Source organism: Eutrigla gurnardus, assembly GCF_963514095.1.
Source record: "Eutrigla gurnardus genome assembly, chromosome: 13".
NCBI classification, from domain to species: Eukaryota; Metazoa; Chordata; class Actinopteri; order Perciformes; family Triglidae; genus Eutrigla; species Eutrigla gurnardus.
Genome location: NC_139936.1, coordinates 22,126,487 through 22,143,392, shown reverse-complemented (window position 1 = coordinate 22,143,392; position 16,906 = coordinate 22,126,487). Strand labels below are relative to the sequence as shown.

At 39.9% G+C, this 16,906-nt stretch overlaps 2 protein-coding genes across 5 annotated transcripts; one reads left to right on the top strand and one right to left on the bottom strand.

Annotated features, from left to right (window-relative positions):
• Positions 1-40: 40 nt before the first annotated feature.
• LOC311022626 (selenocysteine insertion sequence-binding protein 2-like) lies at positions 41-6,460 on the top strand. Of its 2 annotated transcripts, none has more exons than XM_084024050.1 (18): positions 41-198; positions 663-805; positions 900-1,074; positions 1,157-1,232; positions 1,596-1,810; positions 1,898-1,982; positions 2,075-2,169; positions 2,355-2,501; positions 2,632-2,721; positions 2,853-2,951; positions 3,047-3,176; positions 3,280-3,446; positions 3,555-3,705; positions 3,808-3,994; positions 4,118-4,338; positions 4,991-5,145; positions 5,271-5,460; positions 5,638-6,460. In XM_084024050.1, the coding sequence occupies exons 1-18, from the start codon at positions 190-192 to the stop codon at positions 5,763-5,765; spliced, it is 2,463 nt and encodes an 820-aa protein (XP_083880176.1). In that variant the 5' UTR covers positions 41-189; the 3' UTR covers positions 5,766-6,460. The 2 variants fall into 2 exon arrangements, with proteins under 2 accessions (XP_083880176.1, XP_083880175.1); XM_084024049.1 differs by having other exon boundaries at positions 3,805-3,994.
• A 1,505-nt stretch (positions 6,461-7,965) lies between these two features.
• Positions 7,966-16,559, bottom strand: prlrb (prolactin receptor b). 3 transcript variants are annotated; one of them, XM_084024053.1, is made up of 9 exons: positions 16,403-16,559; positions 15,119-15,205; positions 14,554-14,686; positions 13,579-13,748; positions 12,034-12,200; positions 10,869-11,010; positions 10,674-10,770; positions 10,503-10,572; positions 7,966-10,423 (listed from the first exon to the last, which is right to left on the bottom strand). In XM_084024053.1, exons 2-9 carry the CDS (start codon positions 15,177-15,179, stop codon positions 9,779-9,781), a joined length of 1,485 nt encoding a protein of 494 aa, XP_083880179.1. In that variant the 5' UTR covers positions 15,180-15,205; positions 16,403-16,559; the 3' UTR covers positions 7,966-9,778. The 3 variants fall into 3 exon arrangements, with proteins under 3 accessions (XP_083880179.1, XP_083880177.1, XP_083880178.1); XM_084024051.1 differs by having other exon boundaries at positions 15,119-15,280; positions 16,403-16,524; XM_084024052.1 differs by lacking the exon at positions 16,403-16,559 and having other exon boundaries at positions 15,119-16,347.
• Positions 16,560-16,906: the final 347 nt, after the last annotated feature.

The following is a 16,906-nucleotide window of genomic DNA, read 5'->3' as shown; positions in this document are numbered from 1 at the left end:
CATTTACACCAGCTGTTCCAATGAAGCTAGGTTAGCTTAGCTGCTACTGCCATCAAACAGGTTGTTTAGCCGAGATAGCAACACTCGGTACGTAGATACACGTAGCGCCGTTGCAACAGGGAGTTTGACAACACATGGAAGATCGAGTGACCACGCGGAGATGTGACTGCATATAGTAAAAACCCGAAGATGGACAAGGTAGCGAACGAATTTTTTTTTAGCAACCAAGCTAGCCAGTAAATGTGTAGCGAATGTACGCTGATGCAGATAGTCAGGAGCTAACTTTAAGCTAGGTGCTGTGAAAGTGTAACCTTCGAGGATATTATTTTGCCAGCTGTTTTTTATCACATCAATAAGTTGTTGATTGTGACCATTTGTACAACATTACTATTTTGGCTAGTCCAAAGTTGCGACGAAGACGAAGCGTCAACTTGCATAACGAAATATGTTGAGCTAACGGCTTAACAGTTTAGTTAGTTAAAGCTAATCGTTAACTGTACTAAAAGTTAAGCCTTTTCGTCTGAGTGAAGTGTGAGTCCAAAACGTGGATAAAGTGATATAGTAGTTTTGAAACAAGTGGTGCAATACACGGCTTCACGTGTACTCCGGCCAAAGGTCGTATTCCAGCACTGTTGATGGCTGCCAATCTTTACTGTCCACAGGGGAGCAAAGTGCCATCTGCTGTCCAGCCGTTTGACCACAAACAACAGGCGAGACAGAGGAAGGAGTCTGCTGAGCCACACACAGTCAAACCAACACCTCTGGTTTTACCAAATCCATATGTGTCCGACCAGAGTCTAAGAGGGTAGGAGGATTATCACAGATGTATTTATTTTAAATCTTGATTAAAGTAATTGATGTCAGGCCTTTATTTGTTGGATCTTCTGAACTCTGTGGAGGAACCAGTGCTCAGGTCTGAGGCAAAAGAAGAATCCATCAAATACAAACGGAGCGCCAACAGGAAAAGGAGGAGATGTTCCAAGGAGTCATGGTTACAGCAGCAGCCGCCCTCTGAGGGAGACCAGTGACGGGTTCCTGCAGAGAGACGGGTCCACACGGGATCAACATATGAAGGTGGGATTTGGTACTAGAAACATAGATAAAACAAAACTCCCTTCATGAAATTAGTTTCAGTGTTGTTTATCCATCTCCACAGACATCAGAGGGCAACATTGGCTCTACTGCTCAAGGTAGAGTTATGGGCAAGAACTCACTGGATGCACAGAAAAAAGGTAGTTATCACACATGATATTGGTTTCTTTTTCCTCCTTTTGTTATTATAAATTTCCATCACACACCCATATGAAAATGTACAGAATATTATTCAGAATGGAAACTTATGTTTTAAACAAGTTAAATAAATGTTGGAAAAAGCATAAAATGACACTCTTAATATATGACAGGGAATTAGACCTTTCTCTTTGGTATCATTTGATGTGGCTATCATGTCTCAATCCACCCTTCTCACTTCCAATTCTGCAACATAAGTCTAGTTACTCTATTTCTCTCACTCATCGGGTGAAAATCATTTTGTAGCAGTCTTTATGGTAAATACTGTAATTAAGCTCTAGCTTTTGCTTTTGCTTTCACCACAGGTTCTAGAGGTGCCAGGTATCCCCAGAACTCTGCAGGGAAGTCAAAACCAGTGCAGGCAGACCAGGTCCCATTTGAAGTGAAGATGACTGATTTCCCAGAGTTGGCTGGTGGTGTGTTGGGCAAAGTGGGCCCTTCCGTTGTTCAGAAAGAGTGCTGGGGTCCAACTCCTGCATCCTCGAGTCCTCAAATGCAAATGTCATTATCTTGCTGGAAGGTGAGCTCACTGAAATATCAGATTATATATTGTGTAGTTTGTAGTTAATGCTTCACTAACATAACTATATTCCTGAATTTGAATTAGTCTGTCAGGAGGGGGTCCCCAACACAACCTAACCCCCAACAAATTACCACTAATGCTAAGCCAGATTCCTCTGCTGCTTCACCAGGTAGGTAAACGTCCCTGTAATCACTTACTACAATGACTATAATGCCGTGTCATTACTATACTACATACAGATGTATTTCATTTTGTGAACAGGTCAGTCGGTGGTGACTTCCTGGGCCAATGTTGCTTCTCAGCCTCCAAAGAAACCTGTCCCTCAAGAAAAGACAATCAACAGCAATCGCATGCAGGTTAGATGACATTTTGTTTGATTTAGGCTCTCAGCCTAACAGCTTATTTTTCCAAGCTATTGCAGGAAAATGGGCTGTTTGATTTATTAACGGTTTCATTCATTCTTAAGTAATCAAATGTGGTTTTCTTGTACACGGCACTGCCAGGCATTGTTTTTTGTCCCTTCATTTTTGCTTCTGTTCAGATGGAGGAAATGGCTGCTCAGCAGGAGGAGGGAGCTCCAGGGAAGAGAAAACGGAAGAAAAAAAAGAAGAAAGCTAAAGGTGCTGGTGAAGACACAGAAGCTGAGTCAGAGGAGCCAGCAATGTATCAGGAGCCTCCAAAATTTGAGGTTAACACAAAATAGTGTCCTTATTGCCACTCAATTCAAAAGCAAAACTCATCTGTAAGCATTTTACGTGTAGATTTGTTTTTGTAAGTATCGGATGGAAAATTAGTTTTGTAGCTTGTTGTCTTTTCAGGATGAAGAGGAGTTTCCAGGTTTGACCCTTGCTCTGACCGTCACTGATAGATTCATAACAAGCACCAACGCAGCAAAACTATGCAATGAGGTACATGCCATTAGTTGTTTTCTTGCTATAATTATAATAGTGTTTTTGCCAAAATTCGCTTTCAATCTTTAATCGTAATTCAACATGTATTGTGTAATTTGAAAAATGCTGTGGGGGGTTTCTTTCCTTAGGAAAACCAAAGAGAAGGTGTTCAGCATCCCTTCGTTGACCAAACCAAGGAAAAATCCCCAGTAAAAACACAGCACACAGAGACGGCTAAGAAAGGACAGGTTTGTTCTTTTCTTGTAATGTACAGTCAAAGTGTATGTTTTGATATTATCCCAGAGAAAACAATAGAGATTGTTCTTGCTGTCCTGATTTCTAGAAAGCTGAAAAGGTGTCTGGGAAGAAGAGCAAAGTTCCTGTTCAGCTGGATATCGGAAACATGTTGGCAGCCCTAGAAAAGAAGCAATCTCAAAAAGTCAAGCAGGACGCCAAACCAGTCATTCTCTCAGGTGGGTTGCGTTCGCCGCCCTGGCCTCTGATACAATGGCGTCCTATTTTCTTTCTTTGATAAATATTCATTTGCAGAATAAGTATTTTTTTATTTCTTTGTAGTTGGTGGTGGACTGCCTGTTGTCCAGAAGCAGGCGTTAGTCCAGAAGAAGCCGCCGTGGCAGCAGGATAAAATTGCACACAATCCTCTGGACTCCACCAGCCCTTTGGTGAAGAAAGGCAAGCAGAGAGAAGTGCCCAAAGCCAAGAAACCCACTCCTCTCAAGAAGGCAAGTCTACCTGCTTACTTTGGAACAAGTACAGATGCACTACATTTTTGTGAAAACATAGTTTTAGCCTTGCAGCCTTTTGTTAGTTTATTTCTGCCTGATCATCAGGTCATTTTGAAAGAAAGGGAGGAGAGGAAACAAAGACGTTTGCTGGAGGAGAGAGGACTGCTGCCTGAAAATGATTCCCAACCTGGTAATGACGATGAGGCTGCTGCTGTAGAAGAAGAAGAAGTAGAGCAGTGTGACACTAATGTTACAGGTCAGATCATGCATGTGAAACAATCAAATGCATTTGAGCCCTATTTAGGAAATATTTGTTTCTAGCTAATATTTGATCTCGATTGTTTTTGTGCTTCAGTAGCCTCAGATGAGGTTGGGAGTCCTACAGAAGATCTTGATGATCAAGTTCATGAGTTTAACGACACTAACCAGATGGTGAAAGAGGCGGATGAAGAGGCCGACAGAGATGAAATCGAAGAGCAACCAACCACCTTACCTGTGCCATGCCCAGCCAGTCGACCCAAAATCCACAGCAGGAAGTTCAGAGAGTAAGACTGTAAACTGTATACTCGGTCACAAATTGTCAACAAATAAGAAAACATTTAATCTCTCAGAATGTCATGGCATTGTTGTTAATTAGAAATGTTTATTGTTGTACGTTGGTGCTACAGCTATTGCAGCCAGATGCTGAGCAAAGACGTGGATGAGTGTGTTACGACTCTGCTAAAGGAGCTGGTTCGTTTCCAGGACCGCCTGTACCAGAAGGACCCCATGAAGGCCCGCATGAAAAGACGCATTGTGATGGGGCTCAGAGAGGTCCTGAAGCACCTCAAACTCAGGAAGGTCAAGTGTGTCATCATCTCACCCAACTGTGAACGCATCCAGTCCAAAGGTACTGTTTCCAATTTACAGTTTATAATTATTATCTCCTACAGAGATACATTCCTCACAGAAGAGGTAAAGACTAGTTTCTCCATGGGAACATTTTGTGCAGTCTGCCCATGACATTTTGGCAAGACCTTCTGTCACACTCATTTAGAAGTGTATACCTGGGACCAACATAGTGCCGATGAGCATCAGGTAAACTGTAATACTGACATTTATAGATAAGGGTGAGTATTGGCAAGAACCTCACGATACGATACGTATCACGATACTTTGGTCACGATACGATACGTATCACGATACTTTGGTCACGATACGATACGTATCGCAATATACGATATTGTGATAAATAAAGATGAATCTGTATATGTACATCAGATGATTTTGATCAGAGGACAAATTGAGTCAAAACTATTTCATTCAAAACAGGCTCTCCATTTTATTAATTCCCATGAAATTCACTGGAATAAATATTGAAAATAAAATGAAAAAGGATAAAGTACTGCATTCACAATGCGTCTAAACATGAATCTTTTTAAATCGATCTTTGGAGTTGAAAAATCGATATTGTATTGGGCGGCAAAGTATCGCGATATATTGCCGTATCAATATTTATAATATTTACCCACCCCTATTTATGGATATGTCACCTTTCACAGGAGGCCTGGATGAGGCTCTCTACACCATCATCGACACATGTCGGGAACAGGGAGTGCCGTTTGTGTTTGCCCTCTCCCGGAAAGCTTTGGGTCGCTGCGTCAACAAGGCGGTGCCTGTCAGCCTTGTGGGCATCTTCAACTATGATGGTGCACAGGTCGGGCTAATGTTCAACAATACATACTCATCCCTAACAGGCAGTTGTTTCTTGACAGGGCCTTTAATATTGTTACAAGAAAAATATTTAAATCAAGCTGACATCTTTGTCTTTCTTACCCACAGGACTTTTATCACAAGATGATCGAGTTGTCGTCTGAGGCCAGGAGAGCTTATGAGGTGATGGTGTCGAGCCTGGATCAGACAGGGGAGGCAGAGGATGAACTGAACATGGAGGAAAAGCTGCAGATCAGCAGCCTGACTGAGGAAGCCAAGCCTGATCCTGACACCACACAGCCAGAGGAGCCAGAGTACAGTACGTTATATTTGTGATGTTCATTTTTATATGAATTAATTAATTTGATATGTAATGTTGTGGCATGACCAATTAAATTCACATTCAGGGAGATGCAGAGTAACACGATGACACTTATTTCCCCATTGAAAGTCAAATAATATATATTGTTTTGCTTTTTGTATTTTTTTCTTCCAGTAAAAATTTGGAAAAAAATGCTGGAGAAGGATTGCAACCACACATTTCTGAACTTTGAGGAGCAGATGAGCTCCATGCACTTGGACAGTGTGTTAAGTGAAAGCACTGATGAAGATGAGAAGAGTTGACAGTGGTGAAACCCTGTTTGCCTAAACAAAACATGAACTGGTTTGTGCTGATCCCCAGCGAAGAAAAAAGTAGGATGGACTTAAATCCACACATGAGGATAACGCAAGCAGCTCTGCAGCTGTGGTTCTCAACCAGAGGAAATTAGTCAGGTGGCTTAAGTTTACAATGAATTATGAATTTCCTTCCTTCCTTTTCTTTTTGAAAAAAGCTCAAGTCATATTTTTGAGTTCACGATAAAAAGGCAACACTGTGTATTCAAAGAGTGTGTGTGTGTGTGTGTGGGGGGGTTGTAAACTGGAATAATTAATAACTGAGTTATTAGGACCAAACCACTCACATGAAGAAATCCCACAATATGAAGTTCCCACCATGTTGTCTGTAAACATAACTGGAGGGTGTGTTGGGGTTTTTGTACTGAATGTGTGTACAATATCAACCAGTTGCACATTAACTAGAAATTATTAGTGGGGACATCTGCCCTGGAGCCATTGTGGTACATTTTGTTTTTCTCTTCTCAATTCAGTTCATTTTAAAATGTTTGTAGCATTCTTTTGCCTTTTTATTTGGGACATTAGAGATGACCGGAATTTAAGAGGTAGAAGGGGGTGGCATGCAGCAAAAATTCCCCGACAGCACTGCAAACCCTTGCCAAAGGCGCAAATTGAGAATATGTGTCAGTCAAACTGCAAAAACATTTTTTTTTTTAAATGCCACTATTCAAATTTTAGATGATGTGCACTCCATTGCATTGTTGAAGTTGGTACCTATTTTGATTTGTATCTTCACTGTCCCACACAGTGTAGGAAGTTTGAGCACTGAGTTTCACACGCAAGGGGTTTTGCTTTGAATGTTCACACAGATGTTCACTAAACCACTTCAGTGTTTGTTTAGCCTTACTGTTGATAGAATTTGTGACCAAATGTATTTACATATTCTCAACACTTTAACAACAAATCTTATCTAGACATTTACAAAGGGTGATAGATGTGAATAATTTCTTATTGAGACTTATTTGAGCCCACAGTCTTAAACCCCTTGGCCACCATCACACATCTAGTTTTGAGGTTTTTTTTTTTTTTTTTTTTTAATTTTTAAATCTTCTTTGCACTACATAATGGAGCATTTGGGTTTTTGGTACAAGCCTACCAAAGTACTACACATTGTATGTAGTACTACCTGAGATTAGGTGTTAATGGTAGCATTTGATTTTCTTTTAAGAGGAACAATGGCAAAATAATGTGAAGAAACATGACCTGCTTATGACTTGACTCAGTTAAAAAGTTATCTAAAGAGTTTTCTGTTCACTCACATAGAGAGGATTAAGAAACTATAAAATGATGAAAATGGGAAAAATATCAGTAATCTAAAGTGCTCAATACATGGCCATTTGAAGCGGGTAAAATTAATTAATTTTGAAGGAGAATGTTGTTATTGGAAGATGGAATTGGGTTGAGTTTGTGCAAGATGGACCTGATTACATCTGGCTGAATTATGTCTTGAGACAATTCTACAGGGAGGAGGAGGAAGATGGTTGTTATCATAGTCAAAAGCAAAAGTGTAACTAATTGCAGTAATTATTTCCTGCAAAACAAAAGGTCTCCACACTGTCTTTAATGTCATATGAATCTTACAAAAAGGTTTGATAGTTGGGAAAATATGCTCATTTGCTTTCTCATTCTCATTAGATGAGAACATGGCACCACTCGCATATCGGTCTGTTAAATATAAGATGACAGCCAGTAGCTCGATAGCTTTGCATCAAGGCTGGAAATGAACCTATAAAGAGCCTCTGAGCACCTCTTAAGTAACAAAGTCTATCTTATTTGTCTTATCAGGCCAAAAGCAACTATTTGTTGGTTTGTGTTTATGGGCTAAATTAATACTCAACACTTATTGGTTATAAACTACTGTTTGAGGCAAAGAAATAGTCCCCAGAAAAATACTTTCCGTAAAATTGTCTTTTTTACCTTTTAACATGACCGGTACCGAATTTGTCATCTAATTATTGACCACAAAGCGGATAAGGTATTTTCCAAACTTCAAACTATTTGTTATTATGCAATGAAATTGTTCATTATTTGTTAGTGAGAGACCAAACTAACAATACGAATTTAAAACTGCTTGATGGTTTGAAACAAAGGATGTAAGATGAGAACTAATGTTAAGATATACATTATGATTTTGCTCTGTGATAAATCCTTGTTTTTTTTAGTCGGATGGTGCAGTTATTGCATGTTAAATAGGAATTTAAGCAATTTGGAGTATATTATTAATTTTCTTCAAGTAAGATATCGATGTAAATTATAATTTGTCTTAAGAGGAGTAATGCTGTGTTTACTTTAAGTGAGTGAGTCATTCATTAATCAACAAGAGGAAGAGAAGTGGATCAGGTACACTTCCCTGAGGCACCCCATTGTTACAGACAGAGGGGGAGAGTCTTCAAAACAAAATCTAAATCTAACTTTCTGGGATAAATGTAAAGAAAAAAGGAAATACATGTGGGTTTTTTTTTATTTTAAATGATTTAACATTTGTCACTAGACATTACAGTGAATAATTTCATTCTGACCTGAATAAAAATCTTGGAATATATTTAACTATATCCAAAACTGTCAATTTACTCAAACATTTCATTTGGGTGTAAGAAAAGAAGAAACCTTTTCCATGGTATAACTTTTAAAACCATAATTCACAAATCAGAAAAACAAAATGCATGTTTACTCTTTAAGCTTCCATCGTTAAACTGAGGTAGCAAAAATAATCCTGGGTTTAAAGGGCAAAGTGCCATTCAACGCCAGACACAGTGCTAAAAATTTGCAATAAATACGAATTGTATGTCCTGTCTGCTGTAAAATACAAAATCATTAGATGTCACCTGTATCAACACATTTTAATTCCCTTATTACTTCGCTCCTTAAATTGATCAAGCTGCTTACTTAAATTAAATAATATATCCTGTGTAGCATTTTGGGATGAAACTCAATATGTATTGAAATAACTTTTTAAGTATCTTGCAGAATAATTAAATGGTTTAGTTAATTTGACTACTATCATGTTTATCTGCAGTTTATTTTTTCCAGATAAATTTCAGTTTTACTGTATTAGATTCGCGTACAATCTTTTCAGCAAGTATGGCATTAGACATTAATCTTCTCAACCTCAACGATTATTTAACACCACACAAAATAGAATCAATCTCTCTCAACTAAAACCGTCTCTACTAGCAGCCTTTCAGTCAGTCATCACGGCAACGCTGATGTTGATGACACAGACGGAGCATGTGATCTCCTTCCTGTTTTTGTTATTGTGGCGTTAGCACCACTGCTGTGTTAGTCAACCTGTTGGTGGAGCTCCATATGGTAATAGATAGGTGATGCGAAGAACAATGGAAGATCAACCTGGAGGTAATTGTCACTTTTTTCACAATGGAAGATCTTGACTTTGCTGATTACTTGGCAGAAGGAAGGCTTAACAAGGGAAGACCCGAGGAAACCTAGCGTCGAACAGTGGAGAGAGAACTGAAAGTCCTTAGGCAGACCTGGGATACCATCCAAAAGGTCACCCTTAACAGATGGGAGTGGAAATCCTTTATTGCTGCTCTGCATACCAGTAGGCATAAAGGGCAGTAAGTAAGTGAGTTATCACCATAGGAAAAGTCAGGAAATCACTAAAGTTAACAATTAATCACCTGAGAACCATGAATATTGGGGCACAATTGTGATGTCATGCAATTTCACTGAATACGTAGAAAGTGGCCCACTGGAAGCCCTAGAGGCAAAGGAGATCCCAGATGTCATAAGAATGCATCCTCAAGAGACCTCAAATATCTGTAACAAATGTCCCAGCAATCCAGCTGCAGCACAGCAGATTCATCCTCTGGTGACCATGAATGTCAGTGCCAACTTTCATGGCAATCCTATTGAACAATGAAAAATAAAAATGAATATCTGCAGCCTTTTTCTTTAACTCTCAACAGTCATTTGTATTTGGATATTGCACATAAAACAAAACTCTACATTAAAGGCGGTGCAGAGATGGTATCTACGTATCCACAATCGAGGCACACATGAGGTTTTCTTGGCTTCTGAAGGTTACAGTTTGTGTGGTGGTTTCCTTTCTCTGTACAGGAAGTGTCAACTGATGTATTTTGTTTCTGCAGGAAGACAATATTGTCACTGTCCACCTTGTTCACCCTGCTGTAGTCCTCTGGTATGTCCTCATGTCTCTGAACATCCATGTAGCCAGAACTGGGATCTTCTAGGCTGTTTTCTGTGTTGAGGATGAGAATAGTGTCACCATTCACCTCTTTCACTCTGCTGTAGTCCAGCCCCTGATTGGTTCTCACGAGTGTCTGAGTATCTACGTAACTGCTGTTGATGAAGGGTTTGGTGGTGTTATCCGTGTCATTCTTTCTTTCCTCAGCCTCTTCCCAGTCACTTTGGCCTAGGGATGTCTCCCCACAATTGATTTTCCCAAAGTCTAAGTGGAAGCCTGCAGGAGTAATCAAGCTGGTCTTTCTTTTTTGATAATTGGATGGAAATCCATCATCATTTTCAGTCACAATAAGATACTCCTGCTTCTGCTCCTTCCAGGCCACAATAAGAGGAAAGCTCTGGCTAATGATCAGGGCCTTGTTGAAGTCTTCAGATCCCCGACCCTGGAAGTTTAGCACATTATGACCTCATTATTATCAACGTTTTGGATATGTTGGAAATATATTGCAGAATGAGAGTTACCTTGAGATGTTGAACATCAACACCTCTTATCTTTGGACCAGGAACAGGAGGCAGAACACACTGCTTCACACTAGGGAACAAAAGAAGGTGAATCATTAGTCATACGATCTTCATTCTCTTCATTTTAATGAGCGAGTTATACATCTTTATTTTGCTCCAGGAGATACGTACGATTTCCTCTTCATGACAAAGATGAACAATGCTGATATAAATGGAACAGCAGAGAGGATAGAAACCAATGTCCAAAATGGTCTCTCATTCTGAAGATCTAAATTATGTAAGAAAAGCATTTTCAGTTATTATTAGTAAAAGTTGCTACCTCACCATAAAGCCAAAGGGCTTCTGCAAAGGGCTTCTAAGACTTACAGGAAGGGGATTTCACAGAGGTAGCATTGCTCCACTCGCTCCAGGAGCCGTGGTCGAGTCTGCAGCGCACCTGAACCGTGTACACCACCCCAGGACTGATGCTGTACACACTGAATTGAGTTTGTGTACCGGACGTGTACTCCTAGAGAAAGAAAATCCCAGATTAAGATCACATTTGTGTAGATGCAAACGCATTTGATTTATATACCAACAAAAATGAACACTTTACCAAGAAAATGTTTGCATAGCACATATCGTATACGGTTAGTCTGTAGTATAGAATTGGGTCAAAGTGCTGATTCTATGGAAGTTGTTCAGTGGCACAGGAAGCTAAAACAGTTTGGTTTCCGAGTATAGAATTTAGATGAAAATATCCAGATCTTCCGGCGATCATTCAAATACATGGACCCAAAGAGCAAGCGTACTCGGTCCAGCCTCGGTCTCTGGATTTGACCATTAGTGCATTTTCGTACTTTTATTCTAAGTTTGTTTCCTAATTTTTTTTTCATAACTTTAAGATTGTTACCAGCCAGTCCCTTATTTTTATTTATGTGTATGTTTTTTTAGCATGTATGCAATTAAGTAAAAGCAACATACAATTGTCCTTTTTACAGGCAATTTATAGTAGTCTGGCTTTTCCTGTAGTGTTTGACTTCACTTTGCAGCTGACGGCTGGCACAAAGTCAGTTACGTCATGTTATGGGATTTGACAGCTGATCATAACTAACTACTGTCACTGTTTATATAAGTATAACTGAAAGAGGAAAAAAGAAAAAAAATAGTTTGGGGTGCATCTAATGATTACTTTCATTATCAATTAATCTGACAACCTTTGTTTCTGACTAACTGTTTGTACCATAAAATGACGGATGTGCCTCCAGATGCTTTGTTTTTTCCAACCAGTAGTCCAAAAAAGTGAGAGAGGTTCAGTTTACCCTCATGGACGACTAAGAACTGCATTTAACTGCTGGAACCTGTGACTAGATGGCATTTTTGTTTAAAAAAGAAAACTTATTTGTAAACGAGTCAACAATTGATTCATTGACTATCCAATGAAAACAGCTTTTGTTTTGAGAACTGAAAATGTTAAAAAACAAAGCTGTAATACTTGACCCCACTGTGAAAGATACTAACTCTATCGTATGAATTCAGTTTGTAAACGCACCTTCCACTGTTTGCTGTTGTCTTGTCGAACTCTTAGTTCATATTTAATGGTGACCCAGCCAGACTTGGTGTCCGTGCTTGAGGGAGGCTCCCATCTGACATGAAGGTATGGAGCGTCCTCTCTCTCCTCCACCAGCAGCGTTACATTTTCAAGGGCGTCAGGCTTCACTACGGAGACAGAGCAGTGCTTTACGCTAAATGCTAACATCAGCATACTAATATGCTCACGTTGACAATGCTAACATGCTGATGTTGATGTAATCAAAGTATTGCTGAGGCTGACGGGAATGTCAAACAAATTAAAACGTATGTGTTTACCAAATTTTAGAGCAATCCAGCAAATATATGTTGAGATTCAGTAGAGATATCAGTGGCTAAATGAAAAATCAGCTGTTGGTGGCTCCAGAGGACACCAAAGTCATAATGGTTCATATATTTGGGGGTCACAAATGTCTTTACAACATTTCATGTCAACCCTTTCAAAAATGTTGACATATTTCAAGCTAGAATAAAGCAGAGGAATGAACAACATATTAACATTGCCACGGGGGCTCGTGGTTGATGGACCCTTCAGTGTCCTTACAGGGTTGCTAAGGGCAAAAAATAAATAAATAAGTCACGTGAGTTTAGAGCCCTGGGACTAAATCTAATGCCGTGGAGTTACTATTTGCTTACATGGGAAAGGACTGGTCCACATGTAAGCTATTGTAAGTACAGTGCGTGGAGATCACATGGACAACTGCTTATATAACCATAACAAAAGCTGTGGCATTTGACCGCAGACGCAGGCTGTACACTGGGCACAAACCAGTTCAGCCTCATTCTGTTCAGGTTTTAATCTGCGGCTCATGTCTGCCACACAGTACTTTTCCGTTCCTTACTGAGCTCAAGAAAGCTGCACGGCCAACAAAAAAACTGTACCAATCATTTGCTGAATCAATACAGATACATTTTTGCTGTGTGCCCTTCTTAGTCAAATGAATACTGATTGGTTGTCAATATTGCAAAAAAGTGTGTCACTCCTAGCGTAACGCAAAAACACACTGTTCAAATTAAGCTATTCTTGAATATTAGTAATAATGGCTCGAGGAATGTTTTAACCTCTGAATTATTGACTCATTTTGAGACACATTTGATCAGTTCCAGAAAATCCTAATTATAGCCACCGTGGTCCACTGTTGTAAAATAAGTCAAAAGGAGCTTGCTACTTTTTATAGACAAATAAAAAGTACAGTGCAGAGCCAATTCTATTCTACATATTTGACAAAAACCCAGAAAAAAACATTAAAAGCAGTTTAAAGAATATTTTCTCTCTACAAAAGTATTAAATTCTCCCCTAGTTAACAATTATTTTTATTCTTCATTAAAGTTTTCTTACTTGTCATAATTTAAAAACAGAATTGCGTTGTTTATATCATCATATATCATTTTAGATGTTTCCATACATCTGTATCTGCTAAGACGAATCAAAACTCATCATCGGTTTGATTCCCTAATCTCATCTAAATCCTCTTTTTTTTCTTTTGAGGCGTGTAACAAAACTTACCAATTTCCATGACATCCATCTGAAAGGGGTCTGAAGTGGCATTCCCGAGGGCATTGGAGGCCACCACGGTCAGGTAGTAGTTGACCCAGATGGAGGTGTGCTCCTTGTCAAAGAAACAGGAGTTCTTCCTTGCCGACCCGTAGTCCGGACACTCGTACGTTCCATCCAGTCTGTACACACAAAACAAAACCTTTACTGACCAACTAACGTATACAACAAAGTCAGCATTGTAAAACTGTGCTGTGGGCAGAAAATACACGTTGACATTCGGAAAACAAAGCACAGGACTTGACTGATGATCAGATCAGGTGTGTGATGTCTACAGTTTCCCAGCCGAACACTGCAACAAGATACCAAATGTCTCTGTGAGGCTAACATGCTCACAATTACAGCCAGCTGGGGCTGATGGGAATGTCATTTGTTCGAAAGGAATTTGGGCATAAACAGAAGTACTGGTAAAGCAGATCAGAAGCTCCACAGGATTCATCCTCTGGGGACCTTGACTGTGAATAAAGTTTTATGGCGATGGGACAAAGTCGTGGGCGAATCAACTGGCGCTGCTAATCCTTGAAAATCAGTTTTGGTATTCCCCCCCAGGCCACCGTGAGTGAGGGTCACACAGGTGAAACATTCAAAGCCTGCAGATTTACTTCCACAGCAACAAAAATGTGTACGAGGATGACTGAGCACAAGTGTGTGAACAAGAGAGCCAGTATTTTTCCACTTACCCGTATACGACACAAGCCAACTGACAACTGTACTTTCACGTGCTCTCAGTGTGGGTGATAAACTGGGAAACTTAATGGAGCGTCAGGTGGCCTCGGGGTTACGACACATTCACTACAATACAACGTGATTGCAATCCTGGTTGGATTCCTTAATTAGTCATTATCCTCTATCACAACCATCTCTACTGTGCCCTGTTGAAAAACTGAAAATTTAATTCAAAACACACAAAAACTTAAATGTCCAGACCTTTCCGTCTCGTAATACAGGCGGTGTGTGGTGGGCAGCCCTCCATCAGAACCTGGCTCCCACCAGCAGGTAAAGGTCTCCTTCTCAGGGGACCTGCAGCCCAGCAGGACTGGTTTCCCTGGAGGAGACATGCCTGGCAACACATGTGACAAACAAACATCAGCTCCCAGTTCCCAGATTTAGCACTGATACATTAAAAAACAAGTTAAAGGGGGGGTTCTCCCAAATTACATTAAAAATGTCCTCACTTAACTTTAATGGTATCTAGTCGTGCTGGATTGTTTTGTTTTTATTTGCCCAGGTTTTTAAATATGTGTCTCTAAGATCCCTTCATCCATCCCAGTTCATGAAGGTGGATTTTGAAAAAAGCCATTGTCTAATTTTTCAACGCTGTGAATGCCGAAGACACCTCAGATGCAGATCTCCAAACCAAGACAGGTAAAACCAAAGCTATCTGCATGTGTCGGTCTACATACCACTGCAGGTAAGTGATTTCTGAGTGTACAACTGAGCCTATGAAAACACATTAAAGCCAAAGACAGTGTCAACAAGCCTTTTTACTTACTGTTGGACTCTATAGCTGCAGAAAGCAGCAAGAGCAGTGTCACCCCGAGATCTCTCCCCATCCTGGGACAAACTGTCACGGCGTGCCCTGAAAGAGTTAGTGACATCACCAGCTCGTGATTAATGAGGTTATATACTGTAAACCTGCATGCCTTGATTTGACCTTAAACAAGGAAATAGGAAGGTAAAACAACAAACAAACAAAACAATGATGGTTAATGTTGTACAGGCAGGCATCACATGCTGATGAAACATGATATACTATAAACAAATGGGAACATTAAAGTTATAATTTGACTGATGGCAACACATCAAGGAATTTGCAACCCAACAAAATGCCATAAGTTAGTAGAAGACAGATAAAAGGGAGGCTGTTTTCAAAGAGAAACTAGGTTTAACATAATTCACTGTAAATGGGATAAGGCTATCTTACGGTGCTAAATCTGTAAAAGAAAACCATGTACCTGAAACTCAGGAAGATTATCTGTCAGAACCGTTCATTGGAAGAAATACTTCATTACATGTAGTTTTCCCCCAAACTTATCTCACTCATGGACATTGCCTGACATAGCCTGAAACTAGCAGGTCGACACAAAATGGGGTTACACCTTTCCACTTTTTTTTCTTCTTGTCTTTTTAACAGTAGCCACAGTGAAAACAAGCTCGGTTTCAGTCTGTTACAGCTGCTCAGACATATTTTAACAGGATGGTTTGCGTAAGGCGGCATTTGATGAGGCTTATTTTCCTATTCAGATGGAAGACAAGCAGAAATAGATAGTAACACCCAAAGCAGGTTCACACTCAAGCAGTGTCTGGGGTAATACTCTTTTGTATGTATATGTTATATTTATAATGAACAAATCACATATCTGATCTAACTTTCCACATTAACAAAGAGAAATAATTATCTTCCATGCATAGTGAGTCGATACAAGCCAGTCTCTTAGGAAACATTTAAACTGCAAATGTTCCATTATTATGATTTGTCCCAAGAGAGACATTTAATTCTGGTGTATTATAAGACACGCTGAAACACCCTTTATATACAAACTGAGCATTAAAGGCAGACTTACTCAACAGGCTATTACTCCTTTAATGCATATTATATATTTCACTGCACAAAAATGTGTCCATGCTGTGTCTATTCAGACCTACCAGCTAACACACGCACACAAACACGCCGTTGACAAAACACCACTAACTTGAAACGCGTTTAAACAACAGCAACAAGAAGAGTTAGCAGCTGACACAGAGCAAGATGATTCCAGCTGTGGTGTCCGCTCACCTCTTCAGGACGGGTCTCCACCTCGACTACATTTAGCCTCAGAAAGCAGCCATCTCCAGCCAGCAGAGCGCACTCCTGCTCAGAATGACCACGGACGGTCCTTCCACACCTATACGGTGTGACATGCTGTGTGCACGAGAGGTGGCCCCGAGTCATGAATGGGAGGGGTTGGTGTCGTCACGACTTGCCCACCTGAGTACAGCCAAAGATCAGCGCGTCAACATGTCTCCCTTCTGTCTGACTGATCCACGTCTCTTCCTGTCCTCGAAGCTTTTAAACACACACATTTTTTTTTTTTTTTTGCCAATTTAAAGGATAATATTTTACGTAAAGAAAGTTGTCATATAACTGTTGAAATATAAGGCTCAGAACCTAATTAGAAAAGCGACACACCTAAAAGTCACATAAGTGACATATCCCACTGACACTACTACGTTTGATTCACACTAACAAATGTAAATGTAAATGTAAACAACAGGTCTGTGACTTTCTTGACTTGCACAT

Bases quoted from the DNA above. Each gene is read 5' to 3' on its own strand.
- LOC311022626 (XM_084024049.1), top strand. The intron at 1,983-2,074 runs GTAGGTAAACGT...TTTTGTGAACAG, and splicing joins TTCCTCTGCTGCTTCACCAG to GTCAGTCGGTGGTGACTTCC. The intron at 5,146-5,270 runs GTCGGGCTAATG...TCTTACCCACAG, and splicing joins TCAACTATGATGGTGCACAG to GACTTTTATCACAAGATGAT.
- prlrb (XM_084024051.1), bottom strand. From the start codon at position 15,224: ATGTCACTAACTCTTTCAGGGCACGCCGTGACAGTTTGTCCCAGGATG. The intron at 14,687-15,118 runs GTAAGTAAAAAG...ATGTGTTGCCAG, and splicing joins TGCAGCTATAGAGTCCAACA to GCATGTCTCCTCCAGGGAAA. The intron at 10,424-10,502 runs GTAACTCTCATT...CTAAACTTCCAG, and splicing joins TTGATGTTCAACATCTCAAG to GGTCGGGGATCTGAAGACTT.